General features: G+C 37.6%; 3 protein-coding genes across 3 annotated transcripts; 2 read left to right on the forward strand and 1 right to left on the reverse strand.

The window, feature by feature from the left end:
• Positions 1–4,823, forward strand: LOC121325242 (tumor protein p53-inducible nuclear protein 2-like). The gene is made up of 4 exons (XM_041267637.1): positions 1–83; positions 1,643–1,808; positions 2,893–3,025; positions 3,755–4,823. The coding sequence occupies exons 2-4, from the start codon at positions 1,688–1,690 to the stop codon at positions 3,969–3,971; spliced, it is 471 nt and encodes a 156-aa protein (XP_041123571.1). The 5' UTR covers positions 1–83; positions 1,643–1,687; the 3' UTR covers positions 3,972–4,823.
• Positions 4,824–5,721: 898 nt separating this feature from the next.
• zgc:162297 (uncharacterized protein LOC555865 homolog) lies at positions 5,722–8,321 on the reverse strand. The gene is made up of 3 exons (XM_041267755.1): positions 8,063–8,321; positions 7,629–7,756; positions 5,722–6,083 (listed from the first exon to the last, which is right to left on the reverse strand). Exons 1-3 carry the CDS (start codon positions 8,143–8,145, stop codon positions 5,920–5,922), a joined length of 375 nt encoding a protein of 124 aa, XP_041123689.1. The 5' UTR covers positions 8,146–8,321; the 3' UTR covers positions 5,722–5,919.
• Positions 8,322–8,844: 523 nt separating this feature from the next.
• On the forward strand, positions 8,845–15,704 carry ccne1 (cyclin E1). Its single transcript, XM_041267578.1, has 12 exons — positions 8,845–9,232; positions 9,747–9,799; positions 9,952–10,039; positions 10,147–10,209; positions 10,609–10,775; positions 10,950–11,085; positions 11,390–11,536; positions 12,043–12,138; positions 12,235–12,378; positions 12,672–12,783; positions 12,941–13,098; positions 13,540–15,704. The coding sequence occupies exons 2-12, from the start codon at positions 9,786–9,788 to the stop codon at positions 13,654–13,656; spliced, it is 1,242 nt and encodes a 413-aa protein (XP_041123512.1). The 5' UTR covers positions 8,845–9,232; positions 9,747–9,785; the 3' UTR covers positions 13,657–15,704.
• Positions 15,705–24,718: the final 9,014 nt, after the last annotated feature.

The raw sequence follows: 24,718 nt of genomic DNA on the forward strand, positions 1-24,718 counted from the left end.
ACGAGTCAATGCTGAATTCTTCTTGATCAGAGTACAATTATTCCTGTCTCTTGTGGAAAAAAAATCTACTTCCATCTTTAGAGGTAAACCTTTTTTCACTACCCATTAACACTCGGAATGTGCAGCGACAGTTTTGCATGTATTTGTGTTTGTTTCATCTTCCATCGAAAACATGTGATGGCAATTCTGTGGATAAACTCTTCAAAGAAATACATATTCGTTGCTAAACCAGTAAAATAAATAGCATTTTGGTTGTTTATGTATATCTCTTTATATATATATATATATATATATATATATATATATATATATATATATGTGTGTGTGTGTGTGTGTGTGTGTAGTTAGATGTGGTGTGTGGTGTGTGTGTGTGTGCACACAGGATCTTAATATAAAATATATATTTATAAAGAGATATACATAAAGGGCAGTGCAAGGTCGCGAAGTGCCGTAGTTCTCAAACAGCTGAGATGTTTTTCCAGTCTCAGTTGTGAAATTAGATACTGTTCTGTTGCTGTCGTTTATGTAACAGACAAGCTAACATTCGAACATATAGTATAGCTGTATTGAAAATAACTTCCAGACACAGTGTGTATTACTTTATTTCAACTGGTATTCTATTGAATCGTATCATGTGACTTAAGTCGGTACAGAATGTTCTACTGTAATCACCACACACGTAATTATGATGTCGAAACTGTCACGCTCCTGTACAGCAGAGTACAGGGACAATCGAACAAGGAAAAACATGTTTAACTTTGATAGCGATGTTTTGTCACTTTGCAAGTGATGGAATCTAAAGATTATATATAAAGAAACTACGACAGTAACGGAAATTGAGGGTTTTGTTTAATGTAAACTAACTGGAGGGTGGTTTGTATTCTGTTAATTGTGGCAAATAGGCACCAAATAACTCGATTTTAGTATCATAGTTAAACCAGATTGTTGAGTATTTCGTTTTTAAAATAGATAATTTAATTTACAGTACAGAATGTCAGCCCACTGTCCTGGTTTTAGAGTTTATAGATATATTGTCTGCATTAGAAATAGCGGCATGCAAGATCTGCAAATTATAGTGTCTCTTGCAAATAATGCCAAAAGTCTGCGAACATGATGCAGGTATCTTTACAGTCTGGTAACACGGTTCAAGGCTAAACTAAACGAGCAAGGCTTCTTTGGAGGGTCAGGTTACCCGCATGCTATAGCAGGTAGGCTTGTTTGCTGGGGGGGAAAAAAAACTAGACATACAACTACTGCAAGAACATAGATTTGCTTGTTTTAAAAGCACCCAAAACAAGACCAGTCAGTCAGTCTTTAGGCCAATGAAACACAATGGCCACATGGGGGCGCCAAAAAATCAAATCCACTATAATTTATGTCATGCTTTAAAAAATGAAGCATTCATCCTGCTGTGGTGGAAAACGCATTCCAGACAACTTGATAATATTACAGCCAATATCAATCTGGAGATGCGTTTTCTTTTTCAGGATTTAACTCAGGAATGTTGAATGTATTTACAAGGACACGTCCACCTCTTGACAGTTTGCAACAGGTCTTCAATGTGGGAACACAGTGTATTTTTTTAGTCTGCATGCAGGCAAGAGAGAGCGTGTTTAGTGTTTGTATTTTAATTTCCTTAAAGGGTACTGTGGATTGAAAACCACCTGAGAAGAAAGCTTTTTCTAAAATGATTGGAAAAATTACAAGCCTCCTGCTTGGAGACAAAATGGAGGAAGCAAATGAATATGATGACCACGAAGAGCTCTTCGAAACCGAAGAGGGGGAGTGGGTCATCGTGAATGTGCAGGGTGAGTATCCCCATAACTGCTGAAGAAAATGGGGCGAGAACAGATTTGTGTTAGAATACGCTGAAGATTGTTAGTACACAAAAGTTTGTCCAGTTTGGGTTTAGTTTTAGTATTATTGTACTGAATTGCACTTTAGTGCCTTGAAGGAAAACCTATTTCACAATGTAACATGTAAAGCCCAATGTGAAATAATTTTAAAACTACTGAAGAGAAGTATGATTTTGTTGAGGCATGTAACGCATTGCTAGGAAAATCAAAAAGCCATACATTTCTCAGCCTTAGTAGGTTTTACCATCAGATATAACGGAACTGCTCATTTGTGCCTTCTACAGTAAGTTGAATTTAATAAATCAACTTAAACCATCCATAGGGATTTAAGGAAAACAAGGGAAAAAAAGTTTCTGGGAATGTTCTACTTGTTTAGTGAAGAGCATTGACTTATCGTAGTAGCCACTGGATGAAGATCTGGCAAATCCTATGCTATGAACCCTGACTTGTATTGAAACTCCCTGTTTAAAGAGCAAGGCTAATGAGCATCTTGGAGAGGGACAGTGTAACACCTCCTCTGTGTACTTTCCCTTTAGTGATAGGACTTGTGTCACACACAAAGATAAGGCTAGTCATGTACTCAACTAAAGAAAAAATGCCCCCTGTAAGACAATGATCACATACAGGCATTATTAATGTGTAAGCAAACATGTAAAATACTGAACAGTGTAAGATTTTACAAAACGTTTAACCAAAAATATACTCTTTTATGAAGACCTTGGTATTTTGCCACTCATGTAAAAACTGTTCTTGTTTTTGATGCATCTTGGCATATTTCTGGGTGCAAGTGTTTTTATTTTGAACTAAACAGTGATATTACACTTCAATAATGTGTCAAAGTAACAATACTGTCCTGGAACTCTAAATTAAAGATATCTCCATTTAATATATAAAGTTTGGCTAAAGATCATCTTGGAAGGTCGGTAAATGTCGACTCGCTCCTTTTAAAATACTGTGACTGGGGGGTGCATTTTTCATGTGTGATTGTGCAGTCGTGCAGTTTGCTGAGCTGCACTGCTTTGCCTGTCATGTGCAGAGAGCTGTCCCGTGGTGCAGTGGGAGATGGGCTCCCTAGAGAACCTGCTGATTGAGCACCCCAGCATGTCTGTGTACAACATGAGGGGGCAGAGCAGCGACCAGGAGGAGGAGGAGGATGCAGACGCTCCCAGGTGAGTCATTAACTTAGTCTTTTGTACTTTTTTTGCATCTGGTATTTCATAGTTCAATTTCAGTATCAAAGAATGTGGTCACCAAGTTGAATCTAGGAATGTATGCAACCCTCCCTGTTCGAGGGTAGTGCATCCCAATATAGCTTGGTCATTGGGCCAGATTTATCAAGGTCTTTACAAAAACTGAAAAGAAAACTGAAGGTTCCATTTTCTCATATTAAGGCCACTTTACACCAGACGCGATGCGACAAAGCGAAAATGTGCAGTGATGCGACAAAATGAATAAAAAAGATACTTTTGATAAGTATCTTTCACGCCACAGGTGTTGCGGGGCGACAATGGAGCGACATATGAATAGGATTGTAAAGATGCAGATTTGAAAGGTAATATATGGGGGTCCATTTTGAAGGAGCTGGTTAAGTCTGGAATATATGATTTAGTGCCATATGTTGCAGTACCGTCTGAGATAACTACATCATGTTGACAAATATGTCCCATTCTTGATCGTAGTTTTGTCAATAGCAAATTTTTTTATAGTTTTATAGGTCCGGCAGTTTTTCAAATCTGTCGCATCGCCTCTGTTTCACTTCTGGTGTGTGTATGGTCGCTGCTAAAGTATGTTGTCGCCCAATGAAAAATTGCACCATGTCTGGTGTTAACAGCCTTTAGGCTGTGTAGAAAATGCTACTTGATTTAAGTTAAATATCCCATTTTTTCTTGCCTCTGCAGGCCTGCTCAGATGGCACGCTATACCCTGCGAAGGGTGACTGTTCTTGAGTGCATCAGTCATTTGCACTACATGCAGAGGGCTGAACTCCTCGTCGACCGCAGAAAGCTAAGCAGGAATCGCCTCCACAGACAGAACCGATCCAAGAAACGATATTCTCCAAAAGGAAAGCACTGTGGCAATTTCAAGCAGCCCTGCCATCGTGTCTATAATTACTAAAAAAAAGCGCACGAATCCAAATGCGAATTGCAGAATATTTAGTTTAAAAACCCCATTCTCACAGTGTCCCAGATCTTATTTAACAAAAGAAAACCATGCAAATGTTATCAAATAAGTCACAATGGCGCTTTTTTTGAGAATAAGCGATTATACCTTGTATAACTCATAATGACAACTGCTTTATTGTTTTGAAAGTGTTGCTCTGTTACTTGCAGTGTTTCACAATGTAGTGGCTACTTCTAGTGGTAATAGCTGCAGACTGTCATCAGGATTTGGTATGCAAATGTGGATGCAAATCCCAGTGTGAGATGTATGTATGACTGTATGATCAAAATGTAACATCAGTTAATGCTTTTTCCCCTTTTTTTCTATTTTTTTCTCCATATGTATTGGTTATTTAGAACACTCCATCTAGACTTTATTAGTAGTGCATGTTAAACATGTGTGTTTACTGTTCAGCTAATGTTACAGCAATGGTGGCAGCTATTTGTATGAATTTAATATTAATATAAATTTTTAAAGTGAACTCAATTGCAGTAAAAGCAACTTATAGTGTAATCAAATAATCATGCTTACATTTTACAGTAGCCAGTTATGGTATTTGCATGCTTTTAGTATTGTGCAACCTTGTTTTTTAATGTACCTTTGTTTTTCCAGTGTTGCATGCAGTATAACTTCTTTCTTTTTGTTTATGCGTATTACAAGCAAACTTGAAAGGGTATGTTCATTTGTATACATTTTAACATGAGTTGCTACAAAGGAACAGTGTGCCTTTCTTCATGCAATTGCAGCAGAGTAATGAATTGTGTTGTATGAGGTACTGTACTTTCGATTTGTATGGCGATATTTACAGGTTTAGCTTTAATGAAGAAGCACCATAGCAGACTGTAAATATTACAAAAAATATTTTTTACAAAAATTGTTTATATATACATATTAATATAAATATATTGTTATTATATATATATATATATATATATATATATATATATATATATATATATATATATATATTAGAATAGATATATATATATATATTTATATTCTTGCAATCGACTAACTTCACTAAATAAAAAGTATGTTTATTACTTATTTGTTTAGATTCTTCTTTTAATTTACAGTACAATTCAGATTATAAAGCGCCTGGCTAGTATCTGCTGGTGATGTTATGAACAAGTTTAAACTCCAAGGAAAAAACTCAAGTAAGTAATCCTTTTAAAAAAAATCCCATTAAAGAAGCATGTTCAGCGGCCATCAATTCAGCAGTCTTACTGTATCATGTAGTAACCCAGTTCTGTCTTGCCCTCCTCAGTCCAGAGATGGGAAGTTTATCAATTCAGTGATGAAGTGATTTCTACCAGAGCCCTGTTCTCAGCAAATGTCCCAGCTGCCACCAGCACCGCAAGACCTGACATTGTTAAACTTGATTATTTTCAGCCTGTTTCTCCCCTCTCAGATGACAAACTAATTCTTGCCATGAAGTCAACCACCTGTGTGCTCCATCCCTGGCCTACTAAACTGCTCTGTGAGTGCTTGCCAGTCACAGGGCCACCAACGTCTAAGATCTTATCCAGTTGCTTGATCTCTGGCTGTGCTCCATAGGCTTTCAAGATCGCTGCTGGCACTCCTCTGCTAGAATCCGGCCAAGGCTGTTTCAAAAGGATGCAGAGATCCCGAGACACTCTTTTATCTCTTCCAGGATTGATTACTGTAATTCTCTATATGCCTTCCTTGTCACGACTTCACCTACTCCAAAACTCTGCTTGCGCCTCCTAAGAGCTTTTTCAAATTATGCACCCAGACTCTGGAACTCACTCCATGACAGTAACCGCCAGGCTGACTTGCTCTGTTGTGAAAGGCACTATGTAGTCCACACAGCTATTTAAAATCCAATAATCCAATGGACTTTTAGTATGATTTCATCCATCAAACAAGTCATGTTCTAAGCTTATGTATTTTTTTTTCCATTAAACTCTTGGCCTCTTGACCAAAACCCTCCTTTCTTGAAGTATGAGCCAATGGTCTTTCCACTTGCACCTAGGTAGTGCTCCACATTCTCACAAATCACACCAGAGCCAATCAGAGTAAGATTTCTTACCGCCTGGACAACCTCTAAAAAACAAATTTGGTCAACAAAAAATGTAATGTACTAAGTTTTTAATATGGCTTATTGTTTTGTGAAAATAAGTCAAGTTACTGCAGTAATGTTTCCAATGGTCATGGTACACACAGTTCTAACTATATGGACACCCACTGGTATGAGGTAGGCCACAATACACAAGGCTGGCTCAGCCCGTTAAAGTGGTACCATGTGGTAATTATTTTGCCTTTCACCTTTGGAGGGCAGAGTTCAACTCTGACAGATCAGATCACAAGCCTGGAATAGAGATCATCATTTGCTAGACGGTATTATTCACTGTGCCCTAAGTAGTGCTGGGACAAAGTATTTTATGTTTGAACCGTAGTTACAAATTCAAACTATATACGAATATTCTTTCAGTTTCAATTAGCTAGAAAAGAAAAAAAATAATAATAATTTAGTACCATATTACAGTAAAGAAGTCTGATTCCTGACCAAATAACCTTATTAATAAAAGAATAATCTGCAATTATTTTATTATTTTCACTCAATTTGGCATATCCAATTATTTTTAGGCTCAGCTTACCGCCTCCACCCCTGCACTGATTCGAGAGCGGAGGACAACGCAGCTCTGGGCAGGTTTACAGGAAAACCTGCAGGCACCTGACCAGACTACAGGGGTCGCTGGTACGCGGTGAGCCGAGGACACCCTGGCCGACCTATGCCTCCCGAAATAACAAGAGCAATAATAAGCAGCCACTAGCCACTTAAAATGGGATGCATTTGAAATTAATTTCTGTATTATGCTGGCAGAGCAAAGCACAGTGGTGGTCTGCTGTAGGTAGGCAAACTGCCAGACAAGAGCCAGGATAATGTCGCTAGCTGGGTCCATCCATTTTGTGTTTACCATCTTCAGAGCAAATCAACCATCTGGATCATTATTTAAAAATAGACCAAAGGTGGTAGCTATATTAGTAGAGCAAATCTCTGTCATGCAGAATGCATGCCTTCATTAGAGATATCAGCTGGGAGACTGGAATGCATTCTCTCCCAGGCGATCCTGCTCTTTATATATGTCAGACAGATTTCACAGGCACCAGTAGCATTAAAGCTATTTATACCCAGAAGGACGACAAACCTGATCACAATAATAAAGCAGACAAGGAATGAGTCATTACTTGTGGCAGCAAGTTTGGGTTTCTTAAGAATAAGAAGTGAAGGGTGTTCCTTCTGCTTGGAATCTGTCCAGAGGCCTAAGTACATTGAGTCCTAGAACTCTTTGGGTCAAAATGTCTCCACATCCCTATGAACTATGAGTTTCCTTTCAAGATATATACTGCCAGTGGGGACAGAGGATCAGGCTTTCTAGACACCATATTTGTCTAAATGACAAATGTTGTTTCATATGGTACCTTAGAATAATTATAATTCAACTTTTTGACTAGAACTGCAAAGGTCATCCAGGGTGTTTTTTGTGTTACTTGTTTCAGGAACAACAAGAGATCTAAATAAACCTGTATATGCATATGAGTTCATGATCGGTGCTACAGAGTGCAGGTGGACGTGTCCATTCTCACCTCTGAACTCTTCTGGATCTGTCTGCATTCCAGTGGCTGTTCTAGTGACGATGATCTCGTCAGAGAGAAAGAACTCAGCAGCTTTAGCTGTCTCGGCTACTCTGACATCCGCAGTCACAGCATGGAACCTAAAAATAAAGGAGAATAACGCTTTTTTTTTTTTTAAGAGTGCTGTGGGATCTGTCTAAGATGTAGGTAGCTTCAATCCAAAGGGCAGCACTTCCAATGGCATAGTGTACCTCAATACAATTCTGAGATACTGATTGAGTTCTGGCCCATCACTTGGTTTCCATCCAGGAACTCCCACCCAAGTACCAAGTCCAGCTGGGGGGGGGGGGCATAACTTTGTTTGCTACAGTCCTGAAAGAGTTCTTCTGACCAGTGACTGCACACACAAAAAGAGGAGGACATGACGTTACTTGAAGCAAGGCTACCGATTAGCTGCAGATAGAATCTGGACTCCTATAGGAGGAATGATTGGATATGTCTCTCTAACTGCAGCACAAACCAATGTCATTAAGTTTACGTATCAAACAAACACTCATTATCATATAATAGACGTATCCAACCAACTCAACACCACACAAACATCATGGCAGAAAAAATATACATTATGAAGCGTTCTACCCTTTGTTAGTAATCAGCAGATGTGTCAGCCGCACAAAGAGCACAGCGTGTGTTTTTCACTAACTACTTCTTTTTGAATAAACATCGGGACTTTCTTCCTATGTATCGGGACGCGGGATATTTACTAGGAAATCGGGAGTGGCCCGACCATGTAGGGACTGCTGACATGTATGACAGCGGTGTTCTCCAGTGGTAAATAGCACGACGCGCCAGTTCTGTCCAGCCTCAACCCCCCCCCCCCCCCCCCCCCCACCCCCCCACCCCCCCCCCCCCCCCCCCCCCCCCAAAAAAAAAATAAATGACACGAAATTAACTTTTCTATTGATGACAACTCAAACAGTCGCGTGGAGAACAAATTTCTAGCTCTACCGGCTTACCAATTCGCATAAATAATGTAGTTATCCTTGTATTTTTGAAGGTTGCTTGTTTTGTTTACATCCTACACTGTGGAGCCATGCTTTATTTTCCAGTTCCGTGCTCCAACCACTCCCCTTTTCCGGACCCGCCCTCAACCCGCCCATTGCCGGCTAAATACAGAGTAACGCCGATTAAACTTAATATTTTTTTTGTTACAGACACGTTGTACATAAAGATAATAGCATAATTAAAAAATATATATTTTTGAAAATCTGTAAGGTTACATTCATGTTTTTTTTTGTTCTGCACTGACGTTTTAAAATCAATCTTGCGCGCCAGGTTTTTAAATGACCCGCTTTCACTTTCCTCCCTTTCTCACACAGACACAGCAGCTAGTTTAAGAACAGGCGCAAAGCTCAACGCGCCAGCTCAGTCTAAGCAATTGAAGCAGGAACACGTATCAGCTGGTAGCAGAACAAGACTGATGAATCAATAGTTTACATAATTTGTAAATCGTCTAGTTGTTAAATCGGGGAACAATATATCCAAGTGTACTGAACTGTTGGAGCTTTCGTTAAAAACTTTTTTAAAAAGAAATATTAAAAGGAGACACATCTAAGGTAAGGCTGGATCATGGGGCTGACTTGCCTTGTGTTTTAAGTTATTTTTCTTCAACAACAATCTGTAAATTGATGTCCAGTACTAAAGGCTTGCTATAATCAGGTCATCCTATTCAAAAAAAATATTTTGTTTTATAAATCAAGGAAAGCAAGCGCGCTAATAAATAGTGCTCCCCCCACAGCTGCTCGGCCATTTTCTGACTAGCGAGCCAAGAGACCGGGAAGTCTAAAGTATTTTTTATTTTATTTTAACGTTGTCGTAAACCATCCGACATTTGAGGTGTTAAATAAGGATTTCTCAGCTTTTGAAAGATGTAACTTTGATATTATTTGGTTTCTCTTTTAAATTGTTTGTTTAATTCAAACGTGGTGCCCCACTGCAATTCCCCGCGCTGAAGTAGCTTGGCGTCTGGGCATTCTGAGCTTTGTAAGAAGTGGGGGGTTGGGGAAGTGTGTTATCAAATGTTTAACAGTAATTTGTACGCGAAACAATGTATTTTTTTTGTCATTTCAGGATATATTTCTCCGTGTAAAGTGTTCTTTTAAGGATATAATGTCAAGAAAGTGGTACGTTTTCATATTTTTATTCTTCGATATACTTAACGACGTGTGTGCTCTTACCTTACTGGGTGGATTGTGTGAGCAAAGGCCCTGTCTTAAAATGAAAAGTCGTTTGAATTTTGAAAATGTTTTAAGTGCTATTCTATTTATATTTTCAGCGTGCAGATTGAGATTAAGACGACTACAAAGAATGAAGTGACCAAAGAGAGTGCACGTTCTAGAAAAAGAAAAGCAGATGTTGCTATTGTAAGTTTAATTGCACCCAGAAAGCAGTGCGCAGTGTGGTGTCTTTTCCGTTCAAAAACAATGTTATAAATAGCTTTGGTAAAAATATATATTTCATTTTTCACTAGTACTTGCAGGACCCAGATGAAGAAGTAGCTGAGATGACAAAGAAAAAACAATATGAAATTCAGGTATGACTTATTCAGAATTGATCTCCTTCAATTCACTAGCATCATGGTGATAGCATTTGTTTTTATGTATGTACAGGGAGGTGCGGTGGGGGGCATAGTTGGATACTGTCACAGATTAGTTTATGAAGTGACTGCCAAACCCCCAACACACATCCAAAAAGGCCCCATACCACCTTATCTGACTGTGTGCTTGTGTACAGGTGTGGGGGTGTTTACACCGGACTAGAGGAAGTAGTCCTCCTTGGACAGCCTTCAGAGACACACCTGTACATTAAGCAAAGTAATTAGTTGTTTACTGAGGGAACTCCAATGGGAATTATGCAGTACATGAATGTCAAATGATCTTTGAAAGTTTGGTTAAGAATAGATGGCGAATTGTATTCCTTTTGTTTTCCCCAGACCTGTTGGAATTCTGCCACAGGATGCACAAGTCCATGCAGGCTTATTCCCACACCCGACAAAGAAGTAGATGAACCAGTTGTAATGCGTACAGGAAGCTGCATGCAGTATAGGTTTAAAAACATCTTCGTCACTCCTGTAAGGGCTTCTCCACTACCAGTTCTGGGGTAGGTATACTAGGGTTGCATTCTGCGTTGGTGTTAATTTGAGTTCGACTAAGTACCACAGTCTTGAAAAACGGCTTGCCAAGTAATTTCCATATTGGGAAGTTTTAGGTTAGATTGACTGTTCTATGGTATGGATGTGTTTTTTATTTTTATTTTAATTTATTTGTATGGCAGCTGGGCCAACAAAGATGATGTGTGGAATAACTTGCTTAAGAAAGACAAGACATACCTGCGTGACAAACACTTTATGGAAAGGCATCCACATCTCCAACCAAAAATGAGAGCCATACTACTTGACTGGCTAATGGAGGCAAGTAACTAATATATATTCCAACACCATGAAGGTGTGCATATGTAACATTTTTATGATTTTGGGAACCCTAACATCACCTTATGATTTAAACTGGTATTCCTTAAAACAAGTTATTGATGTATTAGTTTACTTCTGCATGAGTTCTGGTCTGAAAGATTAGTCTTCAGTACCGAAAGTCCAGCTCTTTGTGGACATTCTACTTCAAGAAGTTTAACATGTAGTCAGTGAAGCACCTGTTGACTAACTTAAAGTATTAACAAACTGCGCTATTACATAGTTAATGTTTTCTTTGTATCTGCAGGTATGTGAGGTCTACAAACTTCACAGGGAAACATTTTACTTGGCCCAAGATTTCTTTGACCGGTTTATGGCAACACAGACTGACGTTGTGAAAACCCGGTTACAGCTAATCGGCATTGCCTCGCTGTTTGTTGCTGCGAAGTTGGAGGTAAATTTAAACAGGGCTGTGTACAAGTTTTAATTCAGAAAGTGAATTCTATTTACCGTTTTCAATACAATGGCAGATTTAAAGGTTGCTTAAGTAAAAGCCTTTGATGCAGAGTAATCTTTAATCCTAAACTGCAAATACATTTCACAAATTATACAATAGGTGGTACATGCCAATTCATTGATTGTCCTAACGCACAAAGGGGACAGCACATAATTCACCTAGTCTGTGATATAGACTATTTAAACCTGTGCTGTGGCTTCTAATATGCTCTGCAGGCCTTGATCTAGCCTAGTGGAGGAGTCTCATGCTGTTGTACCTGGAAAGGTTGATTAAACTAGTCTGAATCAGAAGAGCCTGAATTTATTTTTATGTAACCTGGATTACCTTAAATGGTGGTGTGAACGACAGATCTTGCTATGTCCTCCTGTTGCAGGAGAGAGGGAGGTGTTGGAAAGTTCCTGCTTTTTACTTTAAGGTGTGTGTGTGTCTTTTCTCATTGACAGGAAATATATCCTCCCAAACTGCACCAGTTTACCTATGTTACTGATGGTGCTTGTACAGAAGATGAAATCCTTGATATGGAGCTTATAGTAATGAAGGTTAGTTTGCTTGCTACAAACAAAAGTAAAATACACTTTGCTATTTTAATTTATTTATAATGGCGCTTACTATTCCCCCACCCCCCCCCCATCTAGGAGTTGAAGTGGAGTTTGAGTCCCTTGACGACTTTATCCTGGCTCAACATTTACATGCAAGTTGCATACCTGAAGGAAAACACAGAAACAAGCAAACTGTTGATTCCACACTATCCACAGGCAACATTTGTGCAAATAGCAGAGGTAAGCTGACCATGTGCACTTTTGTATTTTTATTTATTTTTTGCAGGAGAATGCCTGCAAACTGTTTCTAACACTGCACTATACCACAACTCTCTCAATTATTGGCCATGTGGCTGTTTTGTAAATGCCTGTTGCTGTGCACGATAAGGTCCAGCAGCTACTCGTATGCACAGGAGTTTTGTAGCTTAATTAACCTAACATGGGTATGTACTGTTGTAGATCACAATTGTAAAAGAGCTGAAAGTTATTGTGACTGTATTTAGGTAAATGGTCTTAACTTTCATTTTCCACAGCTTATAGACCTGTGTGTGCTGGATGTCGGGTGTTTGGAATATGCATATGGAGTGCTAGCTGCGTCAGCTTTGTTTCACTTTTCGTCAATTGAACTTGTGCAGAAAGTTTCAGGTATGCAGTCTTGAATACTGAACAGTTTCTTCCCACACTAACCCTATATAAACCAATATTACTGTGCACTTTTTTAATGTATTTTGAATTAAGGCATTTCTTTGTAATATTTAAGCCAGATGAGTGTAATCACCATTTTATTTTTCTTCATCCCTAGGTTTTGAATGGAGAGACATTGAAGAGTGTGTGAGGTGGATGGTTCCCTTTGCCATGTCAATAAGGGAAGTGGGCAGCTCTGGATTAAAGAAGTTCAAAGGCATCTCTCCAGAGGACACGCACAATATACAGACTCATTCTGTTCTCCTGGAGTGGCTGGTAAGCTGTTAATTCATCTCCAACATACGCTCTGTGGAATTTATGACCAAGACCTAAAACGCAACTTTACCAGAGAATATGGTTCACACAGATGTATTGGATTACTGTGGAGCTGCATTTTGTTGCTGTAATGAGACTTAGGTTACTCTGGAGTCTGGGGCAATCTGTTGCAGGTAATGACTGAATGAGAAATATATATATAATATATATATATATATATTTTTTTTTTTTTTCTTATTTGAGCTGAACTGTGAATGTAGGCCCGCTGAAGTTTTGCAGTAGCAATCTGCATTTGGACTGTGTACGATTTACAAATTAATGTGTCCAAACCTGAGATTTAAACTAGCTTTAGTGACCATGAAATTGAACGTTTACTGTTTAACGGCACAATTCATTCTGTCCAATCTATCTCATAATGTACCTTTTTTTCTGTTTTTTTAGGACAGAGCTTCTGCTCATCGGGCAGTCTGTTCGGAAAAGGGCCGAAACTCTCCAGTGCCCTCTGGCGTTCTCACCCCTCCTCAGAGTAGCGAGAAAACTGAGATGCTGAAGTCCTGAGTGAACTGGAATCCAGACATGTGACCTGAAAGAATACACACCAGAAACCACAGTCTTTTATATATTTAAAAAAAAAAAAAAAAAAAAAAAAAACAGAATTTAAGTATTTTGCCTTTTAATGTGGGATAAATTATTTCATCATTTAATTTTTTTTTTTTTTTTAATATAATGGTAATTGAGTGGAGTTATGGGGCCATTTTCTGTCAAAACTGAATCTTAAATTACTTGACATTTTAGTGCCAATGGGACCAAGTGCACCACCAGTCACATATTTAGAGCGCAGTTCTTTGCTCTGGATGCTGCTATAGATGGTGGAACTTGACAGATGGGCTGCCAGTAGGGATCAAATCTTGGCAAGGATTACATGGACATTTGGTCTTTTTGGGCTTCAAGGGCTGTTGGACACATTTTGACAAATGTGCATGCTGAAGAGACCAGAAAGTCAGCATGATAAGCAATATAAAATATGGACAAGGGTTTATAGATTTTCTTTTTTTTCCCCACCAGAGTATTGGTTTACCAAATTATAATACATTTTTATGATATAAGTGCTGCTACCTTGCTGTATGTTATTTTTAAATAAAGATACTGTCTCAGACAGTTTTTTAAGTTGTACTATGTGTGAACTGATTTAAGTTTGTATGACTGCTTTTCAGTGTGCTATCAGTGCATTAAGGTTAATATAGTTTTCTACTTTACTAATGGTTTCGACTCTTGAACTAAACTGTCTAATTGTGTGGAAATTGTATTATGAACAACTTTGTTACCAGATTTAATTCCATGGCAGCTGCATTAACACAATTTCCATTTAGTTTCACTTTGCTGCCAGTGCTTGCCCTTTCAGAGTATGAAACCAAAGCAATGGTATGAAAATGTGTTTTGATATAACATTTTTTCAAAACGCAGAAGCAGCCATGTATATGTATATTTTAACATAACAAACATTTACATATGAAAAGCAGTAACTTGGTGATCCTTGTTAACACATATCAGGCCAGCATAGACCAAGGCCTAGCGTAGAGTTGTTAGCAACAACCTACAGACAGCTAATAGTGCTAAACTTAATGCAGAATGCAAACAGTGTTTGGTTCCTAAGTGCCTATCAATGAAATACTGTGCTTAAATAATACTTTGCTGGTGTTTCTTTGCCTATGAGGCTGACCTGGATTGAAATGTATAGGATTTATTGTGTCAATATAAATTACACTTGATTGTACTATGGTAGTATTTTAGCAGTATTAACAATAAAAAGCATATCTCTGTGAGCTTTTCCATATGTCTGGAAAGTGGTGGGTATTTCTAGTTTAGCTATGCTGAAAAATGTATCCATTACAGCATAGCAAATTGATATTGATGAAAACGGATGTTTAGTTACATACAGCATGCTTATTTTACCAAAAGCTCTTATGTTTGGTCAAAAAAATTACTGATGAAGCAAAAAACATTTAAATCCCACGATACCGCAATATAGAAATTGGCGACATAAAAAATATTGATATTGGGTGCTGATCACTAGTTTTTACATGGTTATGTATGCACCATTCCTCTTGTGTGCACACTGATTATTATACATCAGCAGAGCATAAGAGTCCTGACAAAATCTCAATTTAAAATGGTGTGTTCTGAATTATAAGAATGTCTCATTACCACTGCTCTGGATCAGTTGCAACGAATTTTAACATTGCAATGATCCACTAGATGTCACCACTTGCGTGCCTAAAAAAGGCTTGCATGCTTTAGGACTGCTGACATGTGGGCACAGATTTCTTTAGCAGGCGAAGAGTTAGATATTTTAGAGATTTGTATTTTACCAACTAGTCCCTTTACAGCCTATATCAGCGTGATATTCATCACAATTCTGATCTATCAAAGGCTTTATCGGGAGGACACTAACCAATTTGATGAGATATTCCACAAGCTGTGGGTGCTCACAGACACATTTGCATTGACTTGACCTGTAGTGTGTATCTTTTAAAGTATCATTGGCAGAAGCAGTGCCTGTCCATGGTGGTCCAAGACTATAATGTTATGGTGAAGATAATTTAACCAATGTCAATAGTTTATGTTTATATATATATATATTGAAAGTGCACATTTAAAAAAAAACACATTATATATTTTTTCTTCTGCTTTATATATATATATATATATAAAGCAGAAGAAAAAATATATAATGTGTTTTTTTTTAAATGTGCACTTTCAATATATTAGAGAAACTGTGCCTCTTTTGCATGGTTGAGTGTTTAAATCGAGGAGCACAACCTTAACTCATTAAGGCTCAGGCCCAGCCTCCCCCAGTAGTTGTGAGGCCCCAGTCCTATAGCGACAGCATGGCAGCTGTTGTGCGCTCAATGACTCTTTTGTTCACTGTGCAGACTGCGCTGCTGGGACTAGCAGGTGCCCATTGGGGTACAGCACAACGAGCCACCAGTAACAACACCTGATCAAGTGCAGACCCAACAACTGGTATTGCAAATCAGTGAAATAGCAGAACACCAAAGAGACTTCCAGCTATGTCATGTATCTACCAGACAATCCAACCATTTCATGACTCATATTGCTCCATTCTCTTCAACAGGGAGATGGACTGAATTATTATGAAACTCATTTGTCAAACTCAATTATAAAAATCATTTGAATATAAAAGCGGTTTCTTTCCAGTTTTCCTTCATAACTTCATAACACCCGATTATAGATTCTCAACCGTAACTTCAAAAATCCTTACATTGAGTCTGTAATAAGATGTGCCTCTTGCCAGTTTTGTAATATTATCATTATAATATTGTTTGGGAACACTGGAACAAACAGTGGCATTCAGTACTACTAAAAAAAAATAACTTGATAAACGTTTAGAAATCTGTTCATATCTTTTGTGTCTATATATTTATTTTCAGTAATCCTTTGTATCTTACGACTGACTGAAGTTATGGACGAGCAAACACAATGAATGTTGGGGCCATAACCCTTTTGAATTACTTTTTTTTCTACACTTCAAATTTGCATGCTCATTTTCCCCATCAATCAAACAACAAAAAACAAATACTATTTGGATAACATACTTGATTCCAACTGAAAAAACTGCATCTGGGTTAAGATTAGGATACAGCACGGGGCCTAAAAGAACTTGACAGGGCTCTGTTGGTAATTGGCTGAACAACCAAGCATAAGATGAAATGTGCCAGATGAAGTACTGTACTGTACTGTATCACCTTCTAGTCACTTCCAGCTCAGCACAGTACAGAAAGATTACACTAGGTTCACTAAATAGTTTAATTGGCTTGTACTGAAAAATAAATACAATTGTATATTGTTGGTATACGTAATTTGTTTACGTAACAACTGTTTTTAGAGGTGTTATCTTCTCTATACCACAAGAGTGTTCTGCAGTTTGGAGTGACGATATCCTTCTTAGACCTGTATACAGGTTTGCAGTGTTGGCAGAGATCAAACCACCTCAGATGCAAGGTGGAGTTGGACCTGGGCAGTACTTTGATAACAGAGATCTAATCAACTGCTATGTTTTAGGAAATTATGTTTATGCTTCAAATATATATATAGAAGTGTGACCGTGGGGGAGGGGTGGAGGCTGGCCAAGAAGGAAGAACAGCACATCAAGCAACAACTGGTGCTCAAGATCTCCTATCAAAATTCTAACCCGGCTCAAGGTATGACAGTTCTCATTAGCCACTGCAAGTTATACTGAATCTTGGATATCCCTTGTCTGGTTTGACTCTGCATGGATATGTTACGAGATGCTGTGGAGACCTTTTAACGTGTTTATAGCTTTGGTAGGAGATCTGTATGAGGACGACATAACCGTGTTAACAATGCATAGCCTCAAGATTACTGCATGCCTGCCCATCTTGGTTTCAGCAAAAATAATTAGTATTTAAATTCATCCAATCTTGGTGGCTAGTGCAATTCAAGTTGTTCTGTACAACCAGCGAGCCCTGTGGATTTGGTTTAGACCACTGATGCACAATTCAGTTCTGGAGTGTCGGTGTCCCTGCAGGATTTATTCCAACTGCACCCTAAAGTACTTTATTGGACCTTATTAGAAGCTTAATTGGTCTAATTAACTAATTTAGGGTATGGTTAGAACAAAAACCAGGAGGGACACTGACCCCCCATGGCCTGAGTTGTGCACCACTGGTTTAGACCATCCAGTTTATTGTAAAATGAGCTTTATTTTGGTAAAATGCTACCAAGGTATTCCCCCAGTATTAATGAGAATCTGTTCTCAGTTGGTCTTACCTAGTAAAATAAAAGATTTATAAATTGATTGGATGCTGGCAGGCACTTAATTCAATGTGTACAATATTTTGCAAGTCAGCACCTTTTAGTTATGAAAACAAAACAAAATGACAAGGCACTTGTCTAGTTTATATGGGGAATACATTTAAAATACAAAATACTTCATTTTTTTTGCATTATTATTATTATTATTATTAGGAAGACTGCATTCTACAATGTTAAAAGAGTATGTGACTTAAATACAGTTATTTATAATAATAATAATAATAATAATAATAATAATAATAGTAATAATAATAACAATAAAGTAAAATGTGTTTCATAACATACCCGTGTTTTTTACAGATCCAAATCATGTAAATAGTTGTAAATCCTTTGTACTGTGTGAGTATAGAGATACAAGCTGAAGGACTTTTTAAAAAGCTGAATTAAGCATACATGTTGCTGACATCCATTTTATCATTCATACGCGTCCACTGTATCTGTTACACAAGAAAAGGGCATTCCTGCTATAGAATCACATGTTCAGTAGCCATATCCACACCAAACCAGTATTCCAGCTCTCCATTTTCTTGCAAAACAGCTCTTCAAAAAGAAAGTTCTCCTTGAAGTTTTGTGCTGGATGTCTCCCGTGTGTTTATCCAAATGCACCTTTGATTTGAAAGAGATGAATGCAAAAGAAAGCCTTAAATTTCACTTGTAAAAAAAAATATGTTACCAGTACTCTAACCTCCATTTCTAACAATAAGCCATTTCTAACAATAATTCTAGGTGGCGCTGTGGGATAGTTTACTGGTCTTAAACCTCTGGATTTACTCTCAAATCAAATGCAAATAATTTTGTCTGCTTTGAAGCACAGATTACAAAATGTACCACATTTAAAAATGTGACTTTCATTTCAAATATAAAAATGCAAACGGTATTACTATATCTGGTCACCATTAAGTGGCGTAAAACCTCCTTAATGAAAGTGATGATTTGTACTTGCAGTGTTGTGCGTTATGTTCTTTATTGAGTATTAAGTGATACAGGCGCATGGGACTGTACAAAAAATATGCCTTTCACATAAAATTAAAGAAACGCAAATGTATAAAGTTTCTTAAGTATTAGCTATTATTGTACTGCATTTGTAAATTAACATTAATTTTTCACTCAAGGTCACATGCCAAATCAAAACATTCTTGACATGAGGAATAGAATCTGCTCTCAGTACAGCTTCTTCCCCACTAGAGGAGGTTTACAATGTTTACCTTCTCCGCTTTCTGACTACTGATTGGCTCTTGTTGTTAAATGCCCCTGTGTTCACCTCGAACACGTGGCCACAAGAGGCATGACTCTGTTTACACATGTGACCAGTCAGAACACGCCCTTCTTCGATAACACCTCCCATAGAGGGCGGTGCAAAGGCGGTACTATCTAGTAGCCTCGCCCCACTGTGTCAATGCCGCATGGCAATGACTAGCAAGTTCCTGTATCCTGGTCTACACAGTAATGTTACAGCATAGCCCAATACTGTTTGGTTAATTATAACTTAACACAAAATCAACATAAAAAAAGGTTAAAACATTTTTTTAAAAAAGGTAAGGCATGGTAAATTAACAGCACTTAAACAGTATATTTTACGCTTGGAGATTTTCCTGCAGTTCGCTTACCAAGTAAACCAAGTTTTGTTTTATGTTGCATGTGCACAACGATTACTGTATTCTTTCTTACACTGCATGCGAATTAGGTTTAGTGAAATTATTACTATCACAAACTTTAAAAAGTCGAATCTGCATGTAGCGCCAACTTGAGCTTTGCATAATCAAAATTAACTGCAACACGTTGTTTGCATCGCCTTACTTACCAAACGTTTTGAATTGTCCGTGGATAAAGTACGTAAAGTAAATACAGTGTACGCTGAAGGTTTACTTTTTATACTTAATGTATTAACTTTAACAAAGCCTTGTCAGCGTTTCCATAAACGTGTCCATATTTGCTGCACATCGACGAGCAGCAATACCCCTTTTCAGTAAACGTCACGGTCTCCGGATCAGTGCGCAGCTTTGTTTCTGCTGTTCTGGAAAGAAACAAAACAAACCTACACTTGGGCGGTAGTATATATTTCGGGTGGTCTGAAATCAGAGTCTTTGGTAAACACAGCATCCAGAACGTTCTTTCACAATACACAGTAATTCGAGTTTAACAAGATACATATTTATATATAGCACTCATAAATTAAAATGAATAAATAAACAACTTTTTACAGACTAGGGATTTGTTCCAAATTAAATGTTCAGTTGTTTGTTCTTCGGATACATCAGGTTATCTCCATTTGTGTTTAAGTTATAGACATTTATATGAAATAAAATCCAGGCTGTGGACAAAAAAAAAAGAAGCAAACACTACAACCCGATTGGTATTAAAATGGTAGTCTGTCAGAAACATCAAAGGATGTTGCTGCACGAATCATAAATGGCTGATTGCACAGTCACTGCATCATGCTTCAGATATAGCATGTATTTTACAATTTTTGTTTTAGGATCTGTATTAAAAAAAAAAAATTAAAAAAAATAAACAGTATATAATTGCTAGGTCTGTAACCCAGTTGGTTGTAACAGAAGTCAATTCTTAATATGTTTTAATACATACAATAACTCAAAAGACCCATTTTCTTTGTCTACCTCTATTTCAACAATAACAGAAAATGTAGGCTAAGGGCAATCCCACAGCATGTACTAGCCGGTCTGGGCCACAGTTTGTGTGTTTAAATTGACACTAGCTAGCTCTTTTGCAAGTGATTCCCGCAGGTGCTCAGTTGTGGAAATTTTCTGGTTATAAAATCTGCTCAAGACCCTTATTCAGTTGCACCTTGCATTAATTACCGCAATGGTTAACATTTTAAAGTTAAAGTAAATATTTTAAAACCCTTATAGTTTAAAGGTGCGACTGGTTTGCATTACTGTGGTCCTGTAGTTTAAGGTCAAAAGCACTTTAAAGTAATATGTGCTTCTTAATACAACAGGCAATCTGTATTGTGATTATTTATATTACCCTATAGCATTACATTTTAATTATGGCACAGCTGTTCTTATAGCAGCTTTTAAAATGTACATAACAACAAAAACTATTACAGCTGTTTGCATTTAATTAATGGTAGTACTGGGGCACAGTAGTTTATTTACATACCTTGTGATGAAAAGACTTATTTAAAAAAAAAAAAAAAAAAAAAATTAAGTCTTCATGCATTACCCCAAATTTTGAATGTATGCTGCATTACCAGACAGTAGTTAAAGAAACCATCAACAATCTAAAACAGGTATAAGATTATAAAATTTGAATCATATAAAACATTATTGATCAAAGCGCTTTTAGGATAGAGCACAGATACAGTAGTTACAAAATATTTTCTGTCAGGGTCTCAAACAAAAAATCATGTCTCTCCTGGTTTGTCTTGAAATTGAAGGTGTCACTTTCTTTGACCAAACCAGTCTGGGTTTAAACCTGCATTTTAGGGGTTGATTTGATCAATGCACCCCCACCAGGATAAGATTTTCTAGATCTTAGAAGAGTCTTTTCTCAGCACTGGTGAATCCCTCTGGATTGCATCAAGCATCTATTTTTAGAGGTAATCCCATTGGCATGGGGTTTATGCAATCCAGGGCAATTCCCCAACGCTGTAAAATGCTCTAATAAAATCAAGCTGTGCCTTACCCCAGTGGAGTATAGGCTAATCAAATCAACCTCTTAGTTCACATAATGAAACTGAGAAGAGGATGGTTTCCAATCTGTCCCCACTAAATCCCTACTCAAATTAGTACAATTTTCAACAGCTCGTGAGAGCCCCAGGACTGAATATCTTAGTTTCTGATCTCCACTCTAGTTAAAACAAGGCTAAAAGCTCAGTTAAATAACTAAACAATGCCATTATTTTGATCCTCCACTGTTCAGCTCAGTTGACTAGACCTATGATCTTTCTAACAATAACCAATTGGTTGGTTTCAATGCATTGTGTTGATTTGTGCAACCTTGTAATGCTCTCCCCTCATATAACACATTGACTAATTTAATTTGAGAAGGAAAGCAGATTAGCAGGAGAAGAGCAAACTATCGACTTTGCAAGTCCTCACATTACATTGCAAGTCCTCACATTATCTGAAGTTCTTACACATCATTGCCTCGTTGGCTTGTCCAAGTGAGTGGGTGATAGAATTTGAACTACAACACAACACAGAGAGTTTGCTAATTTAATCAACGGCCTGATTTCATTTGCATGGTTTTCCTTTCAGGTGTAAAACTATGTTTGTCGAACTACACATTAAAAAGCATGAGGGAGGGGGGCACCGTTGGAGCAGCTTTACAGATAATTTATTAAGGTAATCACAAGTATTCAAATAAAGACTTTAGTTGAAGTATCAGTTATGCTGTATGTAGATTCATAGACGACAGCTGGGTGGATAATCTGATATGTTGTTTTCAGTTTCTGGGGGATTTGCTTGTTCAAGTTTAGGCATATCGGGTCCTGTGGCAGAGCAAAGCTCTGCCATTTAGAAATTGGCAGGGATGGGGTTAATTTCCCCTACCTACCTGGGTTTATTATGTTCAGGTGGCTGGGGTTGATTAGTTGATTAAATGATTAATAATCAATCAGCACCCAGCCACCTGACATAAAAGGAGGCCTCTACTTCTCATTTGGGAGGAGGGAGTGGAGGAAGCAGGCTGGTGAGTGGATAGAGGCCCAGATACAGACTGCAGTTCAAAAAAATAACTCTTATTATAAATTAACACAAAATAAAAGGATTCAAACACAAATAAAGCAATAGAAAAAGCAAACTTACAAAAATAAGGTTTCCAGGCTGGGCGATGCCTTCGCTGGATTCAAAATTTCAAAAGTACAAACAAACCAAAAACCACCAACCTGCTTCCTCAGCTCCCTCCTCCAAAATGAGAAGTAGAGGCCATTGTTAATTAAGTTAATCATTTAATCAACTAATCAACCCCAGCCACCTGAACATAATAAACCCAGGCAGGTAGGGGAAATTAACCCCATCCCTGCCAATTTCTAAACGGCAGAGCTTTGCTCTGCCACAGGTTCCCACTGATATCTGTTACAGCAGGAATTCCTATTAAAAATGGATGAACAAAGACTGGTCGCACTGTTAATGTACTACCCTATTAGCTCAAAATGCCTGGGTTCAGATCCATTGGAGGGGACAAGTGCAATGATTTTAGTCTTCACTGAACAGTAGACACACAAAAAGCACATCATTTAGCACAAACTGACCATTTAAAATCAGATACTGTCAAATGTAAATGTGCACAGTACAGCTTTACAATCACTGCAATGTTCGTCCTTCTTTTTTACACTAGTCTTTGTTTAACAGGAATTGTTAATAACAGAAGCAGCAACTTGTATTCCAGCAGTCTATATATGAAGATACATTGAAAGGAACTGCGCTCTTTCACTGGCCCTAACTAGCAGAATATTACTGTTTGGCTTCTGCGATGTTGAACCAGGGGGAAGGGGTGTGAATGCAGCTGTGAAAGTTGACTCCAGTGGTAAAACCTGACACCTCCCCTTTCCTCTGAGCTGTCCCTTATATAGTCCATTAAAAGGACAGCCATCCTCTCTTACTGTCCAATCTGGTTTGTGTGTGTGTGTTTGTTAGGGATTGGAGGGTTGTGTAAGGGGGGCTTGCCTTGATTTAGTGGGCGACATGTTTGGACCACTGTATGAAAAAAAAATAACAAGGCCAAAAATACCGGATCTCTAAGCAAAAAAAGAATGATAATTGGGCAATGGAGAAATCAAGTTTAAAACAAAAGCAGCATTCAGATTATTAAAGAAAAGGTGACTTGTTAGCTAAAGTTGCCCAGAGAACTGACACCACTTCATTGCTAATAGGAGCATTAGATATGAGCTACTGTACCCAGTGTTATGAAACTGACTGACATTGAATAGAAACAGTTATGTGTACTGTAAAACCATGGTTAATTATGGTAAAGCAAAAGCCTTTTAGAACAATACACTTTCCCAGGCTTTTGGAACCAGTGTAGTATGATAAGAAAGAATTGCTTTGCCTATAATGTCTTTGCTTTGCTACATTGTTGGTTTGTTCCTTCCTTAGTTTGTGTGCCTGTGTGTGACTTTAATGGCTTTTTATGAGCTTTACCCTTTTTAATAGCATATCCAATAATTACTCGTGTCATATGGTCCGTATTCGGCCTTCACATTGTCATAGTACACCCTGAGCTGATTGACATATTTATTTATTTATTTATTATTTATTTAAAATACAAAATATAATAATAATAATAATAATAATAATAATATAATAATAATAATAATAATAATAATTAAAAAGATAGCAATTATGTTGCATTAAAACCACTACAATAAACCACTACAATATAAAAATGTGTTTTAAGTTTAGACTTTAACATACCCAATTTCCCTTTTAGGCATGCAGATAAGCAATCATATGTAGCATAATTCACTATCACCGTTGTTACTATCTGTCAAATTACATACTTTCTATCTGCAGAGAAATCGCTTATGATGATTAGTACTGGTCTTTAAAGTGACAAATTCGAAATGTTTTGAAAGATGTCATGCCTGTCGCATGGTGTACCACTAATGACAGCCCAAGATGCTATGAATGGATCCTTATACAGCGTAAAATTATGGAAGCATGATGTCTATAATATGTCATTTTATGTGTTTATTTTTTAATCTGAACAGCGACAGATGTTAATACCACTTCATTATTAACCCTACCCTCACAAGCTGTAGTCGCTTTGTTTTGATCGGGAGTCTTGTTTTACCCAG

The sequence above is a fragment of the Polyodon spathula genome, chromosome 13 (genome assembly GCF_017654505.1).
Source record: "Polyodon spathula isolate WHYD16114869_AA chromosome 13, ASM1765450v1, whole genome shotgun sequence".
Classification (NCBI taxonomy): domain Eukaryota; kingdom Metazoa; phylum Chordata; class Actinopteri; order Acipenseriformes; family Polyodontidae; genus Polyodon; species Polyodon spathula.